General features: G+C 39.5%; 1 protein-coding gene across 3 annotated transcripts; it reads left to right on the plus strand.

The window, feature by feature from the left end:
• Window positions 1-102: 102 nt before the first annotated feature.
• Fastkd2 (FAST kinase domains 2) lies at window positions 103-21,346 on the plus strand. 3 transcript variants are annotated; one of them, XM_021158647.3, is made up of 12 exons: window positions 103-169; window positions 903-1,691; window positions 4,348-4,451; window positions 5,085-5,193; window positions 5,465-5,588; window positions 6,416-6,555; window positions 7,801-7,973; window positions 14,581-14,744; window positions 16,629-16,841; window positions 18,354-18,438; window positions 20,141-20,255; window positions 21,161-21,346. In XM_021158647.3, exons 2-12 carry the CDS (start codon window positions 957-959, stop codon window positions 21,266-21,268), a joined length of 2,070 nt encoding a protein of 689 aa, XP_021014306.1. In that variant the 5' UTR covers window positions 103-169; window positions 903-956; the 3' UTR covers window positions 21,269-21,346. The 3 variants fall into 3 exon arrangements, with proteins under 3 accessions (XP_021014306.1, XP_021014291.1, XP_021014298.1); XM_021158632.2 differs by having other exon boundaries at window positions 108-169; window positions 866-1,691; XM_021158639.2 differs by having other exon boundaries at window positions 111-169; window positions 899-1,691.
• The last annotated feature ends 931 nt before the right edge of the window (window positions 21,347-22,277 follow it).

A 22,277-nucleotide genomic window follows, 5' to 3' on the forward strand; every position in this document is an offset into this window, starting at 1 on the left:
ACTATTCTTTCTGGCAGGTTTTTCTCCCCATTTGCACATGGTCTCTACGGTCGCTGAGAACCCGTGCTTTTTGACTTTTAAAAGAATCCGTAGTACGTCACCAGACGCGCCGCTTGAGGCGGAACTGTCATGGCTGCGCCTATGTGTAGTCACGGGGTTCTGTTCGAAGGTGAGTGGATGGCAAGCAGAAGCGGAATCGTGGGCCGGATCGTACTAGTCTTTTTACTTAGGGGAGAAAAGTTTGGGAAGTGGCCTGGGTCTTAAGTTTAGGGCAGTGCTGGGCGGCTCATTTGCGGAGACACTGACTCCGGTTCTGGGATCATGATGAACCTGGCTGATTGTAGATTCTCAGGCAGGAAGGACATCGCTTTTTTTCTTTTAATTCCGTCCTTAACCAAGACCGACCTGTCCGAGTAGGTTTTCTTAACAGTTCGCTTTTGGCCAATGCAAGATGATCTGAAATGTTCATCAATGATACAGTTTTCAGTGAAGGCCCCCAAAGTAGTGTTAACAAAGTTCTCCTTAGCCGATATTGAACACCTACACAAGACATTCTTATATTTCTGTCTTATCTATCTTTCTAGCTGTCTATTTCTATCTCTCTGTCTACCTACCTATCTATGCTACTTTATCCACATTTATTGATTGACTGAAACTATTTTATGAACAACTGCTAAAGTGATTGACCTGGGTACTTTTACAAAGATGAAATAAACGTGGAGGAAGCATACTGAGGACATGTTCCCATTTTAATATAAAGCTCTAGTAGCTCTTCGGTGCCCATGCAAGCCCCTGTTAGATGCATTTCCCTTATGTAAGCAACAGTTTTAAACCACTATTTCTTTTATTTACCTATCCTCTACAGGACAGTCCACAGCATGTGCTTTTTTTTTTTTAGAAAGACAGCAACTTGCGTTGCATCTTGGGTATTTGAAAGTGTGCCAGTAGATAGCAGAATGAATAGCAAAGCACGTTCGTTGTTATGGACCATCCGACGATTCAGTACGTTACTTCCAAGAAGCAGAGCTTTGAGGATAGATCCATTGGGATCTTGCAGACCAGAGGTTATTCATTCAAAATGGAACCCAAGAAACCATCGGCTAAATGTTTTTGATGAGGGATTGCAACCATCTGTTAGATACCTCTTTCAGGATATATTTATTTCTAAATCAGTACATGGTTGTATTCAAACTAAAGGCATAAGCCATTCAGCCGTTTTTAAACCTGATAGGATACTTTGTCCTAGAACACTGTCCTTTGACGCAAAACATTCTTTTGCCTCTGATGGGACATCTGATCATGATTTAAAGAAAATAAATTTTCATCATACCTCCAGTGAAGATGTGTTCACCAAGAAAGTAAGACCAACCCCTGTGAATTATAAAAAGCTGGCCCAGGAGTGTAACTCTCTGAGTGATGTGCTGGACACATTTTCAAAAGCACCTACATTTCCTGGTAGTAACTATTTCTTAGCAATGTGGATAATTGCCAAAAGGATATCTGAAGACAAGAGGCGCTTTGAGAGACAGTTGATGTTCAGTCACCCTGCCTTTAACCAGCTGTGTGAGCAGATGATGAGAGAAGCCAAGATTATGCACTATGACCACCTCTTGTTCAGCCTTAATGCTGTAGTGAAGCTCGGAATCCCTCAGAACACTCTTATGGTACAGACTTTGCTGAGGACGATTCAGGTAAGTCCAAAGAGACTTAATAAGTGTGGCTGTACTGTGTTTAACATGGTTTGAAGGAGCTCAGGGGATGTAGGTGTGTATAGCTTCCTTAAAAGATTATCAGCAGAATGTATGTTTTAATGGCTAGGAGATCTTAAGTTAGATCATTCCTTTGGCTTTGGAAATTTGTGAAAGCCTGCCCCACCAACCTTCTCTAGGGTTAAGTGGAAATGAAGAGAGATGCAGAGAAAGGTTAGGTAGTTAAAGGGAGAATGGATGGGAGGTAAACTAGCGGATTTTTTGTTTGTTTGTTTTTGTTTTTTTACATAACCTTAATCTTATTAATAGAATTTAGACTAGGAAACAGATTTAATGATATCAGCTGCATGGTTAACAGCTAGTGGATTCCTTTATTTATATACTGAATATATATTGAATGTCAGCCATGTACAAGGTACCACATTTACCAGTTGTTATAAAAGATATAACACATATTTTCTTATAATCATGACCCCTACAATCCAAACTGGAAGATGTATTTGTAGGCGGTTACAGGAGTGGTGGCCGCATTCCATTAATGACTCATGCTATGTTGAGGGCGCTGTGCTGAATACTCAAGAGTGCAGCTATCCAAACCCACATAGATCTCTCAGTGCAATGAGGTAGAATATAGGGTCTTATGAGAGTGTGTAATGGGATTTCCAACCTAGTTTTGGTCTTCAAAACGTCGAGATAAGATGTTGAGAAGGACACTAAAGTCAGTGTCCAAGAAGCAACTGGCATTTTGTGAGGATTGATTATGAAGGGGTTGGTGTCTGCAGCAGACATTACATGGCTGACATTCAGTGGAAAAGGTAGCTAGCTCAGGGAGCTGAAATAGGTTGGTGCATCTGAAGTAAAGAAAGCTGGTGACATGGGGGCTGGTGGGAGAGTGTTAGAGTTGGGTTGACTTAGAACGTAGTTGTATATGTGCTGAGGGACAAGGATTTGAGCCTGGAAAAGGTAGTAGCAAAATCATTAAAACTAATTTTTGTGCCCAGGGGAGTTTGTATTTGCCTAGTATGCACAATAGTCCATTGGAGAATTTTAAGACAGAGATTGGCATACTCAAGTTTGCATTTTCAGTTTCAAACAGAAGTGTCAGAATCGTGCTTGATGTCACTTATATGGCACCAGATGTGAAGAAGTAATCATTTACTTTTTAAGATTGGCCATGTGACTCTTAAACTGAGTAATTAAGTATCTTACAATACATTAATTTCCTGGAGATAATCTGTGATACTTTGTTTCACTAGAATTCATGAATTGAGTTGTAGGTATATAACTTTTTAATTCTTTATGGAAACTTGATTCATATGTCCTCAAGCAAGAACTTTTAAATTTTGTGGTTTTGAAAGCCATAGAATAGCTATTTGTTTGGTAGGCACAGTATTGTTTTCTAATGTGATAGTTTAGAAATTGTTTGGATCAACTTTCCACTGACAGTGATGCAGTTCTGTATGAGACGTTAGACAGGCATTCACATCTGTGTAGCATCCTCACTGGGAGCATAGTAGGAGCTAGAAAATCTGCATGGGATTGTGCTTTGGTAATGTGTGTGGGTGTTGTAAAGACATTTAGCCAGAGGTGAAAGGATGGTGTGCTGTCAGTGGATTTGAGTCAAATAGCCTGACCTTTCACAGCAGATGTTATGGGGTGCACATAGATAATATATATGTATATATGTATATTATAAATATTATAATGTATAAATATAATGGGAGATCTATCTATCTATCTATCTATCTATCTATCTATCTTTCTTTCTTTCTAAGGAAACTCTCATCGGAATGATACCATTCTCCCAGTCCTTAAACCATTATGATATCATTTAGTTCTGACTCAAAGCTTTATAAGTAGTGTTAAGTTGTACTACTTTAGCCAAGAGCAAAAAGGCTTCCTCGAATATGGTCTTACTCTTAAGTGATGGGCTGTGGATTTGAGTCAAATAGCCTGACCTTTCACAGCAGATGTTATGGGGTGCACATAGATAATATATATGTATATATGTATATTATAAATATTATAATGTATAAATATAATGGGAGATCTATCTATCTTGGAGAGCAGCTGTATCATTACTCTTCTCTTTCCAGAATGCCACAGCCTTTTCTGGAATAAACTAGTGCCCCAACTGAGACCCAGATAGTGGTAGTAAACTGCAGTGGGTCATGTGAATAAGACAATCCACAGGTCAGTTGTGCATGACGCTCAGGAAAGGCTATGTGGAAATTGTAAGGACAGAGTCTTCTAGGGTTCGTTTAGGGGAGTGATTGACCTACATACTTTAGTAGCTTTTCTTTTATTCTACCATGCTGTCCTCATGGTGGTTTGAGTGCCCATGAAGGGGTAAAAATGATATTTAATGCAAGGTATTTCACAATCAAAAGAATATAATCATTATCAAATTGATTTCTAGTGATGCTTAAGAAAGTGTTGGTGTATAATGGATTATGTGTCAGTTATTTGGAAAAGTCACTGAATGACATATCTTATTTCCCAGAATAGATGTTTATTGTGGAGTTTGTGAATTACTGCTCTGGTACTCAGTCCTTTGAAAGTATGAGTTCAGAGGTTTTGCTTTGGAAACTAATATACATGCCATCACCTTACTTTATTTGTAATTATATTTTAATAGGAGCGCATCAATGAGTGTGATGAGAGATGTCTTTCAATTTTGTCAACCGCTTTAGTGTCAATGGAGCCATGCATGAATGTGAATGCGCTTCGAGCAGGGCTGCGGTAAGAACCTTAGGCTTTCTTCACATGGTTTTCTCTGTGGCCCTGATATGGGGAATTAAAAGGACTGATGAAAGTTGAATTCTTGTTTTTGGGAGGCACCAGTAAGGTACACATTGGTGGTAGTTAATACTTTGTTAAACTTAAAATTCTAATTCTGAATGATATAAAGCTGAGGATAATACTTTTTCCAAGATCTAGTTTATAAAACGTTGTGGGTGTTTTTGAAATTAGTCTTTCTTAGACACTGGCACTGATGTAAGGTCGGGAGAACTGCCGTGCATACTCAGTTCAGAAGAGCTTCTTGGGTACTATGGGATTGCATTACACTGGCTTATTTTAAGAAGATATAAAATTGATACAACTGATGTCATGTCACAGGTTAGTGAGGGTTATGAGGATACATTTAATCTAATGTGATTTGTTCATTAATGAAGACAGTACAATAATGTAAGCGGAAAGTGTACTAGAATGATTTAGATCCTTCTTAGGTGCTTACACCATCTTGGGCAAGTAGACCATGTCTGTGGTTTTCATACTCTTGGCCTATTCTAAGTAGATGCTGTACCTAATGAAGTTGTCAGATTTCTGGTATGGAGATTCTAGGATTGTCCTGTTTCTTGTGTCTAATAACAGAATCCTAGTTGATCAGCAAGTTTGGAACATAAAACATGTCTTCACCTTACAAACAGTGATGAAATGTATTGGGAAAGACGCACCATCTGCACTTAAGAAGAAATTGGAGGTAACACCTGACTTTTCTCTGGTGGGTGGAATTTGAAAAAACTGTCTTTGACCTGTCACTTCCTAAATTTTTGAGTTATTTTTTTGAGGACGACATGGATATGTTTTTGGGTTTCCCTTTGCTGAAATGAATTAAGGCATATATATCTATCGGTATGTGTAAACATATCTGTATATAGTTTCTGTATGTGTCTTTCTTAAGCTCCATCCTTGTTTCACCAACATTAAATTTTTCACAAGTGATAATTAAATGCAAGTTTGTCTTTCTGTAGATGAAAGCCTTGAAGGAGTTAGGCAGATTTTCCGTCTTGAATAGCCAGCACATGTTTGAAGTCTTAGCTGCTATGGATCTCCGCTCTGTTGTCCTTCTGAATGAATGCAGTAAGGTTGTCATAGGTAAGAGGGGGCTTTCCTATAGGACCTCCACATCTGTAAGGTTGTCATAGGTAAGGGGGGCCTTTCCTATAGGATCTCCATATCTGTAAAGTTGTCATAGGTAAGGGGGGGCCTTTCTTATAAGATCTCCACATCTGTAAGGTTGTCATAGGTAAGTGGGGCCTTTCTTATAGGACCTCCACATCTGTAAGGTTGTCATAGGTAAGTGGTGCCTTTCCTATAGGACCTCCACATCTGTAAGGTTATCATAGGTAAGGGAGGGCCTTTCCTATAGGACCCCCACATCTGTAAGGTTATCATAGGTAAGGGGGGGCCTTTCCTATAGGACCTCCACATCTATAAGGTTGTCATAGGTAAGGGGGGAGGGCCTTTCCTATAGGACCCCCACATCTGTAAGGTTATCATAGGTAAGGGGGGGGCTTTCCTATAGGACCTCCACATCTGTAAGGTTGTCATAGGTAAGTGGTGCCTTTCCTATAGGACCCCCACATCTGTAAGGTTATCATAGGTAAGGGAGGGCCTTTCCTATAGGACCCCCACATCTGTAAGGTTATCATAGGTAGGGGGGGGCTTTCCTATAGGACCTCCACATCTGCAAAGTTGTCATAGGTAAGAGGGGCCTTTCCTGTAGGACCTCCACATCTGACCTATTGTTTTCAAACCTTGGCTCTTTTTTGATGATTGGTTATGTATAAATTTATTTTTGTCTGTAGTTTTGTTTTCCTTCAAAATATGGCATTATGTTTCCCCTAAAGTAGGTATTGAGTATCTTGACTCTTATGTTCAAAACAATTGTTAATGCTTGTTTATTTAACTCATTCTTAAAGATAATGTCCATGGGTGTCCTTTTAAAGTATTGATCAGCATACTGCAGTCCTGTAGAGACCTCCGATACCAAAATGAAGATCTCTTCAAAAGCATAGCAGAATATGTGGCTACAACCTTTGACATCTGGAAGTTGAAACAAGTGAGTTTCAGGCAGGGCTATCCCTGAGCGACTGTCAGGAAGCTTGTTCATTCACCTGTGTTAAATGTTTCTCCCTGCTTTGTAGAAGTCAGGTTGTCAAAGTATTCCAGTGCTAGCTTATCAGCTCCTTATCTCTCTGCAGGCTACTCACTGATAGAGTAGTCAGTCTTTGGTCAGTTTTCTATCTGAAAGAAAAACACATTGTTTAAAATTCTTCCTCTGTCTGGTTGTCAGAGGAGTATATGGTAGATGGGCTGACTGTTTAGCATAGTGTTTCCTGTTTTCTTGTTAGCTTTTGAATAATGAAGATGAATCTAAAGAAGTGTGACAGGCTTATGGTTTTGGAAAAATAAAATGTTATTACTTCCTGATCTTGTCTGTTGTTTTCTTTGGAGTAACAGCCTCTCAGGAATCATGTTTAACAATCTCATGTCTAAATGAAGCAGTTTGTGAAACCTGCTTTTTCTAATGAAATACATGGATTACTGGGTTCAGTCTGTTAAGAAAGTAAGCTGAATTTTGAGTTTATTATGAAAATTGATTTCAGAGACAGTAATTCTTGTGGTAAATATTACCCAGTGGGAAACTGGAAGTGAAGTTTATATTAATCATGATACTTTGCTTCTATAAATTGGTATAAGATACAGAAATGTTTTGTGTTACGAAAACAAATTTTGTTTGAAAATGCCATAATGGGATCTAATACTGTGCATACTAATTAAAAAAATTAAAAGATATAAAAAGAGAGGAAAATAATTGCACCATAAAATTAGGGTTAAGATTCAGATAATCCAATGGGGCATGATGGCATATACCTGTGATTCCAGCTTCTTAGGAGACCGAGGCTGGAAGATTGCAAGCTCGGGGCCAGCTTATGGGGGAAAAAAAGGAAAGGAAAAAGAAAAGGAAAAAAAAAAGATTAATACCATCTACAAGAATGTAGGCAGTTTGGAAGGGGAAGCAGTTCAAGATAGGGGTCCTCTTTCAGACTTCAGGAAAGGCACAATTGAAAGTAATTTTCAGATGTGTCGTATGAAAAACAGGTAAGAAAGGATTTTAAATGAGGTCATTGTCTTGGTTCTCAGCTTAGAAAGAGATTGCTCATTAAGTTGATATCTGATTAAAGAAAAAATATATAATTGTTCCTTTTGGGGTAACGTTTTGTTGCGTAAGTTCTTTGAGATTTAACACCGTAGAGTAGCATAGTTTAGCTGCTGATAACCTCCTCTTTGCTCTGTTTCCAAGGTTATCTTTTTCCTCTTATTATTTGAAACCCTTGGTTTTCGACCTCCTGGTTTGATGGACAAGCTTATGGAGAAAGTAGTACAGGAGCCTGGCTCTCTAAACGTGAAGAACATCGTTTCTATCCTGCACGTGTATTCTTCTCTCAATCATGTTCACAAAATCCACAACAGAGAGTACGTATGGTTTCCCTTACATGACGTCACACAGTGTAACGATCACAGATCTCAGCTTAACACATTAGTACACATGACCGTGTCCACAGCCACCATCCCACCTAGAAGAATAGCAGCATTTATTTATAGAGTTGAGCAGACTCTTACCTTTGTGATTCTTTGTCTTTCTTGTTGCTCTAGTCAGTAGTTCATTCATCACAGAAGTTTTTATTTTGAGCTTGTCCAGTTTTCACTATTAACTCCTAAATTAATTCTTTTTAACTTCATCAAAAAGTTGGGAAATGTTTCCTTAAATTTATTTCCTATTTATTGTCTCTTTATTTGTTAGTGTGGTAAGGGTTTTTAACATGAATAATGCTCTCCGAGTACACTTTCAAGTGGGCAGTCCAGTGTTGCTGACATAGTGTTGCTGGCATAGCATAGCCATCTGAAGCTGCATCCCCATCACACTTGACCCATCCCTGCTGAACAGCATCTCTGCTCTCTTTCCCTCCCTTCCCCTTCTCACCTCTATCCTACTGTTTCTGAATTCAGAGTATGTGTTATATGCCCATTAGACTAACTTATTCACATAACACAGTGTCTTCCAAGTTCATCTGTATTATACCATATGAAAGAATTTTTCTTTTCTAAAGGAACATAAATAATTAAAAATTTAATATCCCAGTTGTATGTTTATACCATGTAATGTTTATTCATCTGTTGGTGGACATTTAGGTTGTTAATGTATGTTGACTTTCGTGTTGAACACCAGAGTGCATATATCCTGTAGAGGTCCTGATTTTAATTCTTATAAATCAAAATATACTTGCTGTGGTAGCCATGCCTGTAATCTCAGCACTTGGAAGGTTTGGCAGGAGGATTGCTGTGAGTTAGAGGCCAGCCCTGGCTACAGACTGAGACTTTTGTGTAAAAAATCTAAAACAAAAACAGCAAAAAGGAGAACTATCCTGAGTGTCGGTCTAGGGACCCAATGTGTAGCTCTGTCCACCTCCCCTCTCCCCCCACCTCCCTTTAATATTTGGGTTTTTACTTTTTGAGGACTATTCACCGACTAAGGAGGTTTTTTTCCAAGTAGTACGCACAGTGTGGAATGGCTGTACCCCCAGCATTGTGCACCATTTGGTGTGGAAGGTCTGTTCCCTGAACACTGTGCACCATGTGGTGTGGGCTGGCTTGGACTGCTCTGTGTCTTGTGTTGCTTTTTTGGCCATCCAGACAGGTGCAAGGGCACATCTCTTAGTCGTTTGGGTTTGTATTTCCTGACTGTTAGTGTAGAGCATCCTTCCTTACAGCCCTGAAGTGAGTGTCTGCTCTGGAGGAACAAGTACTGTGTCCATGCTGTTAAACTGTAGGCACCCCTTCTGTATTGTGCATGGTAATCCTCTGTTGGTATGCAATTCATCAATATTTTCTGCTCTTCTCTGATTCTGTCGACTCTTACATAGCAGAAGCTTTTGTTAATGGTACTCTTTATATGGTAGTCTAAAATCATTGTTGTACACGATGTCATAAAATAAAGGTTTCCCATATATTTTTCTAGTAGGACATTCAGGAGTTAAGTTCTTGGGCTTAATCAGTCTTAAGTTGATTTTTTTTTGTGTGTGTAAAATATAAGGCAAAGGTTTAATTTTATTCTTTGTGGGCACATACTGAGTTTTCTCAGCACTGTTGAAGAAACTGTCCTTTCTCTATTGTGTATTCTGCCCTTGTTTGCTTTCATGCAGAACTGCGTAATCTTAAATTACCATAGCGTCATAATATGTGCTGAAGTAGGAAGGTGTTATAGTTCCAGCCCTGTTCTTTCTTCCCAGGATAGCGAAGGGGTTTCAGGCAACTTGGTTTCCATGTGCCTTTCAGAATCACATTTTTCTTTGTTATGTAAAACATGCGCTATTGGGACTTTGATAGAGATTTCAGTGGATCACTGAGTCACTGCAGATAATATGGACATTTTAAAAACATTGGCTTCCAGTCTATAGGTGAGAGAAGTCTTTCCATGTTTTATGAATTTCTTAGCCAGTGCTTTATAGGCTGCAGGGTATAAGTCTCTCACCTCCTTGGTTATGTTTGTTTCTGTGACTTACTCTTCTTGGTATTATTATAAAGGAAATTGGACAGCCTTTTAGTGTAGAGAAATAAAGCAGATAGTACTTTTCTGCATTCAATCTTATTTATTTCCTTTCCCTTTACCTTTTTCTACTTAATTATTTACGTACCCAATTATTTTTATTTATTTATTTCACTTTAAGCTAGAACTTCTAGTACTATATTAAATAGAAGTAGGCAAGAGGAGGCATTCTTGTCTAATTTATGAGTTTTCATCATTTCACATGCTCCCGACTATATATGCTTTTTTACATATGCTTTATTATATTGAAGCGCATACCTTCCATACCAAATGTATTGGGAATGCTTATCCAGAAAGGTTTTGAGGTTTCTCAAATGCTTTTTTTTTGTTTGTGTAATAATGTAGTGGCATGATTTTCTTTTAGTCCGTTATTCTGTTAATGTGGCTTTAACACTAATTGGTGGCATTTGCTGAGGCTGAGTCTCATTTGTTTGTGGTCTATGTAGTATTGTTTCTCATGCAATACTAAATTTGGTTTGCTAGTTAGTGTTTTGTTTGTGTGTAGCATGTTTACCTACTTTTGGTGTGAAGGAAATGTAAGTTCTCTCTTTTGTATATGTTTAGATGAGTTTAAGAGGGTTGTAGTCATTTAATTCTTCTCGACATTTGGTAGAATTCACCGGAGGTCCCCAGGGAAGTACTCTGTCTAGACTTTGTTGTTGAGAGGTGTATGAATATGTTGCCCACATGTATATATGTATGTGTATTACTAAGCTACCGCACCAGATTTTTTTTTTTTTTTTTTGGTGAGGTTTTTATTGCTGATTCAATGTGTATGAATTTATTTTTTCTTGGTTACCAATTTGTTAGCAAACCATCTTTTCCCATAATATTTATTAGGTTTCTTTTATTATTTTGTGTGTGCCAGGGGAGAGAAGCTGAACATGTACAGTGTTTACTGTCATTTTTCTGTAAGAAGATCACAGCTATTTTTATAGAATTTGCATTGTATTAGATACTATAAGTAATGATTATTTATAGATGATGTGCAACTTGAGCTCACTATATAGGTAGCGCATGCTGGCCTTGAAGTTCTGATTCTCCTGCCTCAGCCTCCCCAGGATTAGGGATTATAGAGGTGCCCTCCTATACCTAGTTTGTGTGGGACCAGGAACTAAACCTGAGGCTTCATGCATGCTAAGCATTGTACCAAGTAAGTGCCGAGCTCCCTCCATTTTGTCTCTGCTGTTAGTGTTGTTGTCTCAGCTCTCATTTCTATTCTTCAGATTACTAGCTTTTTCCCATTAGTTTTGGTTTTTTTGTTTGTTTGTTTGTTTGTTTTTTTGGTTTTTCGAGACAGGGTTTCTCTGTATAGCCCTGGCTATTCTGGAACTCACTTTGTAGACCAGGCTGGCCTTGAACTCAGAAATCCACCTGCCTCTGCCTCCTGAGTGCTGGGATTAAAGGCGTGCTCCACCATGCCCGGCTTCCCATTAGTTTTAGTTTCTGGTTCACCAAGTCTTGCTTTGGTTGATCTTTCCCTCCAGTTCGTATTTGTTTCTGTTTCAATTGTCATTACTTTCTTCCTCTGCAACTCTGGCTTTGCTTTGTGCTGTTTCTAGTTTTCTCTCTTTTAAAGATTTATTTATTTTCATTTTATGCATATGGATGTTTTGCCTGTGCATATGTATGTGTGCTATATGTGTGCCTGTTGCTTGTGGAGGCCAGAAAAAGAAGTTGAATCCTGGAACTGGAGTTGGACAGTTGTGAGCCACCATGTGGGTACTGGATGGAACTCAGATCTTCTCTAAGAGCAGCCAGTGCTTGTAGCTGCTGAGCCGTCTCTCCAGCCTCACTTTGTAGTTTCTTGAGTATAAATTGACGTTGATTTGAATATTCTGTTTTAAGGGTCGCATTTATCACCAGAAGCTTGACTATAGCTGTTGCTTTTTCAGAATACTGTCACTTTAGGTGTGCTGTGGCTTTGTGGAAATTTCTAATTTTCTATTTGATTTTTTTTTTTCTGTTACCCACTAGTTGTTCAAGACCATATTGAATAATTTGACCTTTCTGAATTTTCCAGTTTCCCATTTTTTAGTAGGAAGTTTCTAACTTCCTCTGTTGTAGTCTGAACTGATATTAGCAAGATTTATACTTTCGTAAATGTGTTAACTTTGTTGGGACCTCACATGCAGTTTGTCCTGCATGTTCTTAAGGAAGAGTTGACTATGTGAAGTGGGTGCTCTCTCTCTCTCTCTCTCTCTCTCTCTCTTTCTGCGCTATCATCTTGACTATAGTATTGTTGAGGGTTCCTGTCTTCATTTCTGCATTGGTGATTATTTGAATGAAAAGTAAGAACAGTACATTACTGTATTACTGTCTGTCTGTCTGTAAGATCTCCATTTTGCTACGTTTCCTCATGCATTTGTAAACTGCTCCACTTTCATGCTGAATTGACTCTTCTAATAGCATGACTGTCTTTGTCTTTTGTGACAGTTTTTGACTATATGTATACACACACTCACTCACACACACACACTCACACACACACACTCACATACACTCACACACTCACTCACACACTCACACACACACACACACACACACACATGCAACCATCCCTGTTATTCTTTGGTCACTATTTGCTTGTCATATCTTCTATTTTTCTCACTTTCAGATTGTGAACGTCTATACAGTATATAATTAGACCTTACTTATGTTCTGTTGAGCTACTTTATATCTTTTAATTGGGGAGTTTAATACATGTATGAGTTACATTTCTTATTGCTGTGGCAAAATACATAATAACTTACAATTTACTCCCAGTTTGAGAGTACAGCTGATCCCAGACTGGGAAGTCATAGTAGTGGGGACATGAGGTTGGTCATATGTCAGCTACACTCAGGAAGGGGAGATGAATGCTACCATGTAGTAGCTTTCTCATTTTTTATTTAGTCCAGGGTCTGAGGTCATAGGACAGTGTTGCCCAAATTGGGATGGCTGTCTTCCCTTCTCAGTTCAGCTTTTCTGAAAATACCCTGATAGACATACTCACAAGTATGTTTCCATGGTGACTGTACATTCTATCAAGTTGACAATGAAGATTAATGATCACAGTACAGACATATTTAAAGCTTTTATTGGGAGAGACTATTGCTACTTAGTCTCCTGTCATAATTTTTTTTCTGTTTTTCTCTTTGTGTGTTGTCCTTTGTAAGTTGATGTATCTTTCTTTCCCTCCTTTATGCATCTCCAGTAGATATTTCACTTGTGGTTCCGGAAGTCTGTTGTGATAGTTAGCTTAGTCTCGAAACTCTAGGATATCTGGACAACTTTATTCTCCCCCACTCTTTGTTATTGATTTTGTAGTTTATATCTTTAAGATTATATAGCTATTAACTTCTAAATAACTAGTACAGTTTTCTTTTATCTTTTGTACTGGAACTAACAGTGATTCACACACTGCTCTGTCTGCTGGGTGAGTCTGGCACAGTCAGTTCCCAGTTTCACACCACGGCCTTCCTGCTTTCTCCAGTCTCCATCGCATCCCGTGGTGCTTCAGTTCTCCTGGCCTTGCAGGCCTTCTTGTTGCCCTGGTAGCCACTGAGACCAGTTTGATCTCAGACATTGGCCTGCACAGTCCTATCAGTCCTGACAGGCTCACTTGCCCTTGTTTTCCTCATCCCTGCTCCGTGCCTTCATCCTGCTGTCTTGCTGTCATACAGTCTGTGCTGTCAGGGGTCCTTTCAAATGATCTTCCATTTCCTATTGCATCAACCCTTCAAATTCTCCCCAAACTCCTCTCTCCCTTCTACCCTTTTCATAGTACCCTGTGTGTATTTCTTTCTTTTTTTCTTGTGATATGCTTGTGATAACATATGCCCTGAAAGCCACACTTAACCTGGATTCAGAAGAAATCTGCCATTCATTAGCAGTGTCAGTTTCCCAAAGTGTTATCCTCCCACTCCATCTGCGCTTAGCTGCTGGGTTATACCGCACAACAGTAGCTGTGACTGGTAGGTTTAGGCTCATAAGTCATTACCAAGAATTTTGATAGCTAGGAATGTTTAATTGCTTATAAAACTGCAGTGCCAGTCTAGGCCTTGTAGAAACTGTGACGAGTAAAAGGCTCTGGTGCCTGACCACTTAGGTTCTAAAACCATCTCTATGTCCTGCCCATCTACTGTAATTAGTTCATGGATGAGTTACTCAACTTCTGAGCCTGTTCACTCATCTTTATTTATGAGAATAATAATACTGCTACCCCATCGAGTTTTAATAGGAGTGGAATGACTGAAAGCCTATAAAACATTTTTATGCAGTACATCTACAGGAGTCATTTATTGGATATGTACACTTACTATGGGGTCTAGCCACATCTTGCACTAGGTATGGCTACTTATTTGCAAATCTGATTGTTTCATCTCATTTCTTTGAATTCCTTGAAGATCTTGGGTCTGTAGCATGGAGTCAGCTCTTCTGTGACCTTGTCTTATAGGTTGATTTGAAATCTGACTTTCCTTTGTTCCCCACAAGGTTCCTAGAAGCTCTGGCGAGTGCTCTGACTGGCTGTCTTCACCACATTTCTTCTGAAAGCCTGTTGAATGCTGTGCATTCATTTTGCATGATGAATTATTTTCCCCTGGCCCCTATTAACCAGCTTATCAAAGAGAATATCATCAACGAACTGCTGACTTCAGGTAGGTAGTCACTTGTCACTCTGAGTGGGTTCTTTACAGCAGCATTAGTTCAGGCATACAGAGCAGATGTATGCTGAGTACAACTGACAGTGGTGAAGTCAAAGGTTAGTGTTTCAAGCCACAAACCCACAGAGCTGCCTTTCATGGGATCCCTACTGCAGGGGAAGGAATATAGTCTGCACCATTGCTATTCTTTTAGCCTGCACTGTATACACAGTCTTCACAGTCTCCACATATTCAAAGCTCAGGGTTCCTGATTAGAGATGCTTGCACTCCTTAAGTATACTATTAAAGCCAACCCAAGTCACCTAGAAACAGTCAGTCCTGCTCTATAATGACGAGCTAGCCTGTTAGATCTAATGACCAAGTGAGTACCAATTTAGTCTATTTATTTATTGAAACCAAATCAATCGTTGACCTTTTTTTGTTTTGTTTTTTTCGACTTTTTTTTTTTTGAGATCATGTCTGTGTAGCCCAGGCTGGTCTGCAAATCACAGATATTCACCTGCCTGTGCAGGAGGAATTCCCAAGTGTTGGAATTAAAGATGTGTGTTACCATGCACTACAATCACTGACTTTGAATGAAGAAAAACAGTATTTGAGTAGATGTCCAAAATTTAGTAATGTGTTTTAGAATAAAGAAGCTATAATTCATTCTATAAATGATGTGATAAAGTTCTGAAACTGAGTTGTGATGAATCAATACCATATATTGATTTTTGAAACAGTTTGTGGTTGAAGAATAGACTTGGAAACCTGGACTCTAGTCCCAAATTCTTAAACAGTTTCCCTCTTATAAAATGAGAAGTTTAGACCAAGTCAGTTCTAAAAATAACTTAATCTCTGAAACATTGGCAAGTACAGGTCAGTGAACTAGACAATGAAAACCAAGGAGTCATTGAGAGAGTCCTAGGAATAAAGAAGAGACACCAACCCCCTCCCTCTCCACAGGGTTCACAGAGCTTTCCATAAGAGGAGACAGAAAGACTCCATAGGGGATAGATGACTCCAAGGAAACAGTGCCTTCCAGACACAGTAGAGCTGACACACGTATACCACTCTAGAAGACTATGTTAGCGCACACAGGATTTGCACAGGTGCAAGCCAAATGGGGGTCCCAGCACTGGGGAGTAAGAGAACATGAGTCTCCATCCTTAACCAAGAAGCTATCTGCAATTGATAGCCATTTGCAAAGTAAAAATTAGCTTTCTCCGATGCAGTCTCAATGGGCATACAAACCACACTTAAGGGTAGGCTCCATGCCTAGCAGTAGATGGCCAACACAAATGAACGCAGTAGCAACTTTGTAGACATTTGTCTTATATTGGTCTGTCTGGGTTTTTTGTTGGTTTTTTTTTTTTTGTCTTTTTTTGTTTTTTGTCTTACTAGTCTTTTGGTTGTATATTATGGTTTCTGATTTTGTGTTTTTATGCATGTGTATATATATATATATGTGTGTGTGTGTGTGTGTGTGTGTGTTTCCTGTATTTCTTTTCTTTTTTAAAATTCTGGTTTGTGTCTTTTTTGTTTGCCTGTTTGTTGTCTAAAGAGAGAGAAAGAAAGGATGTGGAGTTGGGTGGGTCAAGAGAATCTGGGAGGAGTTGGGGGAGAGGAAACCATGATCAGAATATATTGTATGAAAAATATTTTTAATAAAATAATAGAATGAAGTAGAGAGGCGAAGGGAGGATAAGTCAAGGTAATGGGGTGCATATAATAAAAATTCTTCATATGTATGCATGCAATTTAACCCGCCATTATATACAGTGAACTAAAGTGCATTAAATAAAGAAGATTTTGAGAGGTGATTAGACACAAAGATACACTAGTATTTTAAAATATGGCATAAATGTTTTAATCACTTGCTTGCCTTTGCATTTTTAGGCGACACAGAGAGGAATATTCATAAGCTTCATGTTTTGAATGCTTGTCTGAAACTTGATGAAAGTCCTTACAAATCTATGCACATGCCTTTGCCACGGCTGCCACTGTCAGCATCACAGCCAGACGAGAAGCTTGCAGAGGTCCTCAGCAGGCTTCTGGAAGGGGAAGGACGCTTCTCGAGAAATGTGCCATTGCCACATAATTATCACATTGGTATGGGCATCCCTTTATTTTGTTTAATTTTTAAAATGTATTTTGTTTGATCTGACAAAGGATTAGGAGATGACATTCAAACATGAGTACTACATTTATATCATTTCTACCCCTCTCTTCCCCCACCGTACCTCCTGTGTCCCCCTACTCCCTCTCAGATCCATGCCCTCTTAATTGTTGATGTATGTGTATGCACACACATATATATGGATATGTAACTACAGCTTGCCGAGCCCACTTGGTGTTGTTTGTTTGTGTATTTGTTTACCACTGACCACCTGGGACTCCATAACCTGTGTCATGAAGTTTGTCCTTGGAGAAGACTGTTCTTCGTCTCCCAGTAGCCATTAATTGCCTGTAGCTCTTCATCTAGGGGTAGGGCCTTGTGAGATTTTTTTCCCCCTTCATATTGACCTGTCAACAGGTGGTGGTGTTATACAGGTCTAGGTGACCATACTATAAAGATTTCCAGTCACACATGGAGGACATTGTCTCACAGCAGATGCTTTGGTACTCTGGCTCTTAGAGTCTTTAAGTGCCTTCTTCTGAAATGTCCCTGAGCCTTAGCTTAGGGACTGGCTGCTCTGTAGATGTATCAGTAGGGGCTGGACATCCCATAGTCAGTTGTGCTCTGTGTTTGGAATGCTTGTAGCTTTCTGTAAGAGTCTCTTTCAGAAAGACACTGCTTTGATGATGAGAGTGGTGCTTCTCTGTGGGTAAGGGTAAGTATTTAGGATCCAGTTAGAAGTTATACTGGTTTAGGATGGAGGCAGTATAGATGCTCTAGAGTTTGTGACCTCATCAGCAACACGTTGATAGTATTGGTCATGGATTCCCTCCAATTGAGCAGGACTTTAGTCCAAGTAGACAGGTTTCCCCCAAGACATAGATGCCACTATTGCACCGTGGGGCTGTTCTGCCATGCTGGTCATTATTGTGCATAAGCTTCACAACTGGGTAGGACTATTGACTGCTTTGCTCTCTTACCAGCTTGCATAGAGCCTTTGGCTAGTGTGAGAGCTAGGAAGGAGGCTTGAAAGTCAGTTCTAGCTCGCTTTTTCTCCAGTCTGTACCTGAAGTGTTGCTATCTTCAGCAATAGGATCTTACCTTTAAGTTCTAGAAGGGATTCGAGAGCAACTGCAATAGCCTGTATTATTTTGAGAATCTCTGACTCCCTATCCAATAACTCAGGAGATTTCCCATGCCTGGTATTGGGTTTTGTTAGTCTTTGGATTCTTGTTGTATAGTTTTTTAATACAATGACTTTGGAATGTAACCATCCCCAGCTTCTTTGTTTGAAAAGGCAACTACAGTGTCTCTTAGAACTCTGTGACCGGTGCATGAAATTCCACATGGCAAGTCCCTAGATTAGCGTGTGCCACATTATAAGTTCTCAGTTTTATTTTAGCTACTGTCATTGTTTTTCTGGTACTGTTGGTATTAGACTTTTGATATAGAAATCACTTTGAGCCATATTAGAGAAATCAATATCAACATGTTTTTTCTTTCAGATTTTGAAATCAGAATGGATACTAACAGGACCCAAGTATTTTCATTTTCTGATGTAGATGCAAGTTCTGCCACAAACATGCAGAGGTAGTTTTTACATACTTATTTGCTGAGCATTCTGGACTAATATTTTAATAAAGAAAGACTATATTGAATAGGAGTATCAAAAAGACCTTATGAATATATATGGCTTGCAGCATACCAGGGGCCTTCACACATGGGAATCTACTGCTCATGGCTTATAAAACAGAGTGGAGTTGAAATACCTGCTGAATCAGATAGTCTTTAAAAATTTGTATATAGGGGGCTGGTGAGATGGCTCAGTGGGTAAGAGCACCCGACTGCTCTTCCAAAGGTCCGGAGTTCAAATCCCAGCAACCACATGGTGACTCACAACCATCCGTAACGAGATCTGACTCCCTCTTCTGGAGTGTCTGAAGACAGCTACAGTGTACTTACATATAAATAAATAAATCTTAAAAAAAAAAAAAAGACAGCTACAGTGTACTTACATATAATAAATAAATAAATTAAAAAAATTTGTATATAAAGCCAATAGTTCAGTAAGACAATGTTAATATAGTTGAATCTATCGATGCAGTGTAAACTTCAGCTAAGATATTACAGTGACCATAAACTTGAGGCATCTACAGAAATTAAATACCCAAAGCTTTCCCATCCTCCTTGTCTTGTCCTTAAAGCTTTGTAATTAGTATTGTTTGTAGATTGGAGCACATTAAAGCTAACCCAAGTCGTTCACGTTTATATGTACCATGCTGGGCAAAACATGGTGTCAATACCATGAGAATGTCTTGCCTGTTCAGAAGCAGGAGATCATGGACTCATTCCATATGCATCTCTGCTATGTCAGCCTGTGGGAAGAATCTGCTAGGCCTGTGGGGCACACAAAGATGAGTCGGACATTTTGCCCCAGGGAACTTTTGCCTCGCTACTCTCCCAGACAGGCACATGTGTACAGTGGAAAGGAGTGGGAAAAACTTGTAAAGATTCAGATTCTTACCTGCTCATCCCCATTCCTTCACATACTGGCCTGTCTTCTACATCCATCTGGCTTATTGCTATTACTTGGGTATCTTTTTAAGTGTTATGTTATCCAGGTACCCTTAAAAAAGCCTTTTCTTAGCCCTATTGAAAATGCTTTTCCCTTTTTAAATCTACTATACTGATGTAAAATGATGCTATAGGAATTGGTAGCATGAGGTGCTGGGAAGTGCAAAAGCTGCGTGATCTAGTAAGTATGAAACTTCTCTTCCGAAAGGCAGGGTCCAGGAGAAGACAGGGTAGACATCTCTTCTGTTCTTTTCTTTGTCCTCCCAATGAACTTCCTGAGAGCAGAGAATGATGAGGATCAATGCACAGCGTCCCACTTTGCTGATGAGCCTTTGTCTTGGGGTTTTCTTGGGTTCCATCATGAGTGTGGAAGATCACGCACCATTTGCTCTTGCCTTCACCAGTGGGGTCAGAGCTGAGCACTGCCCCAGAAACCCTTTCAATGGCTGTTTTTGTATCAGGAAACTTTCCTCCGTAGAAAGTGAAGATATTCATAAAGAAGGCTACTGTAAAAATATATAAAACCATATGTCAGGTTTGGGTTTACAAGGTAGTCATTGTATATGACATTGTCTGCAGTGGCTAAGTAACAGAAGGAAAGCCGGTAGGACTGGTGGGAACCAGGTTCAGGAGGACTTGAGCCTGAGCTCTGAGAGCAGGCTGCAGCAGGGTTCCAGGTGCTCACCCGGCACTGTTTCTGTTTGTCGTTTCTTTTCAGAGTAGCAGTGCTGTGTGTTCCTAAGTCTGTTTACTGTTTAAATTCATGCCACCCCAGAGGATTGATGGCCATGAAAATCCGACATTTGAATGTAATGGGCTTCCATGTGATCTTGGTAAGAAAACAATATGAATGGACTATTTCTTGTGTCAGCGCTGTGCACCCTCCCAGCTGCCGGATGCTGTGGGGGAAGGTAGTCACCAGGGGTCTAGGGGAGCAGTCACATGATGGCAGTTCAGTTTTTTGCTGTGTGTGTTTTTTTGTTTTTTTATCAAAAGAAACATTCTAGTATGTGAATCAGCTTCTACTCAGCTGGGTATTGTCATGTACTAGGGAGTTTATAGATGTTATCTGGTCAGCCTTAATCTCTTTTTAATGAAGAAGAGGATAAATAATACCTTTTTATACTGCATTTAAGACACATGAAATTACCTCCAATTTTCGGATTATCTTGAACAAGGAATGATGTTAAGGCTTTTGTTTTCTGGGCCAGTGTAAGACTCTTGTATTTTATTTTCTTTGCCCGGAGACCTGGCAGAAGATGCTTCTCTTAGGCTTCCCTTTGACCCTCAGCACCACAGCTTTTCTCGAACAGCCTTTCAGATCTCCCGCTAGTTGCTGGGACCTTATGCTGATCTTTGGCTTCATCTGCATGCTACTCATTTGGCCTGCACACAGTGTGGAGTATAAATACTCAGATTTCCCCTTATCATACTTTAATATCCAAAGGTGGGTTGGGCTTGGCTGACTAAGATTTGATATGGCTCCTTTCCTGCTAATGTACTGTTTAAAAGTTTAGAAATGATTTTGCATCGTTCAGAGAGCCCCTGAAGTTTCTATACCTTTCAGTGTTAACTATTTTCCTTAGTCCTATGCTTATTACATTCAGAATATGAACATGTGCATGGTGATATTTAATCTTTAGAAGCTAGCTTGCTACTACTTTGTGCATAGGTCTCTAAAGAAGCTTTTATTTTATAAGTTATCATTTCTTCACAAACTGTTTTCTTTCTTGGGAAGATCCATAACTGGGAGCTGAAGAAACTAAAGATGGAAGATGCGGTCACATTTGTGAGGAAGAAGATCTATTCAGATGAAGCACTTCCCACTACTGATACAACTGTGTAAAGCTTGGATTAAATAAGACATTTATCAGAACACACAGTTGTAAAATGATTTTAATAAAGGCTGTGGTTCAGTTAGTTATCTGTGGAATCAGCTGGCTGATCACTGCAACAGTGGTATTTCAGGTTGGGTTAAAGATGACTTTAAGAATGGAAGACGTGTTGTCACTGGTATTTTAGAACACACTGGAAACACTTCAGAAGAGCCATTCTTCCAACAGCATCTGCTCCTCTGACTGCGCAGATGCTTAGTTGTCCAGGAGCTGTACCTTTTCTCACTGGCTTTGGTGTGTTAAAAGCTGGTTTCTTAGTTGTGTTGTGATAGGTCACATGTAAGTTTGTGTTGGGAGTTGTTTGACTTCTGAATATTTATATTCTGTCAGCTGTTCTGAGACTCAGGATTTATATTTCAGATCATTCTAACTGTAGCTAGGTAGCATTTAGACCAAGTTCTCAAGCCGTAGGTCATGCAAGAGTTGGTGAGGTAGCATGTGAAATGTGAGTGAGGGGCCTGGGGATGGTTCAGTGATGATGGTGTCTGGTGTGCAGATATTACCCATGTGAAAGCCAGATGTGGATGGTTGTCCACCAGTAACCTTGGAAGATGTGGATGGTTATCCACCAGTAATCTTGGAAGACCCTAGGAGCTCGCTGGCCAGATATATTGGCCAAGACATGCTGACCATAACCTCTGGCTTCCACATGCACACACCTCTCGTCCACACATGCACATAGCAGATGAGGATGCTGTGCACATATGTAGCAAGCACTGCAAGTGGAGGTGTGTCCTGGGCTGCAACAGGAGGAGAAAGAGAAGCAAAGTCATCCGTGTTTGTTAGAGAATGGATAGGCTGTCCATTGACATAAGTTTTGCCATTTTTGAGACTAATTTCTTTGTCCTTGCCTCTCCCACCATTGCATGAGACTTCCAAAATTTAAATATATAGCTAAACTGTGAACTAGACATAGGTATTACTTTTATTCTGTCTCCTTATTCTTTTGTTGAGGTTTGA

Source organism: Mus caroli, unplaced genomic scaffold, assembly GCF_978045245.1.
Source record: "Mus caroli unplaced genomic scaffold, Mus_caroli_1 scaffold_1, whole genome shotgun sequence".
In the NCBI taxonomy this organism is placed as follows: Eukaryota; Metazoa; Chordata; class Mammalia; order Rodentia; family Muridae; genus Mus; species Mus caroli.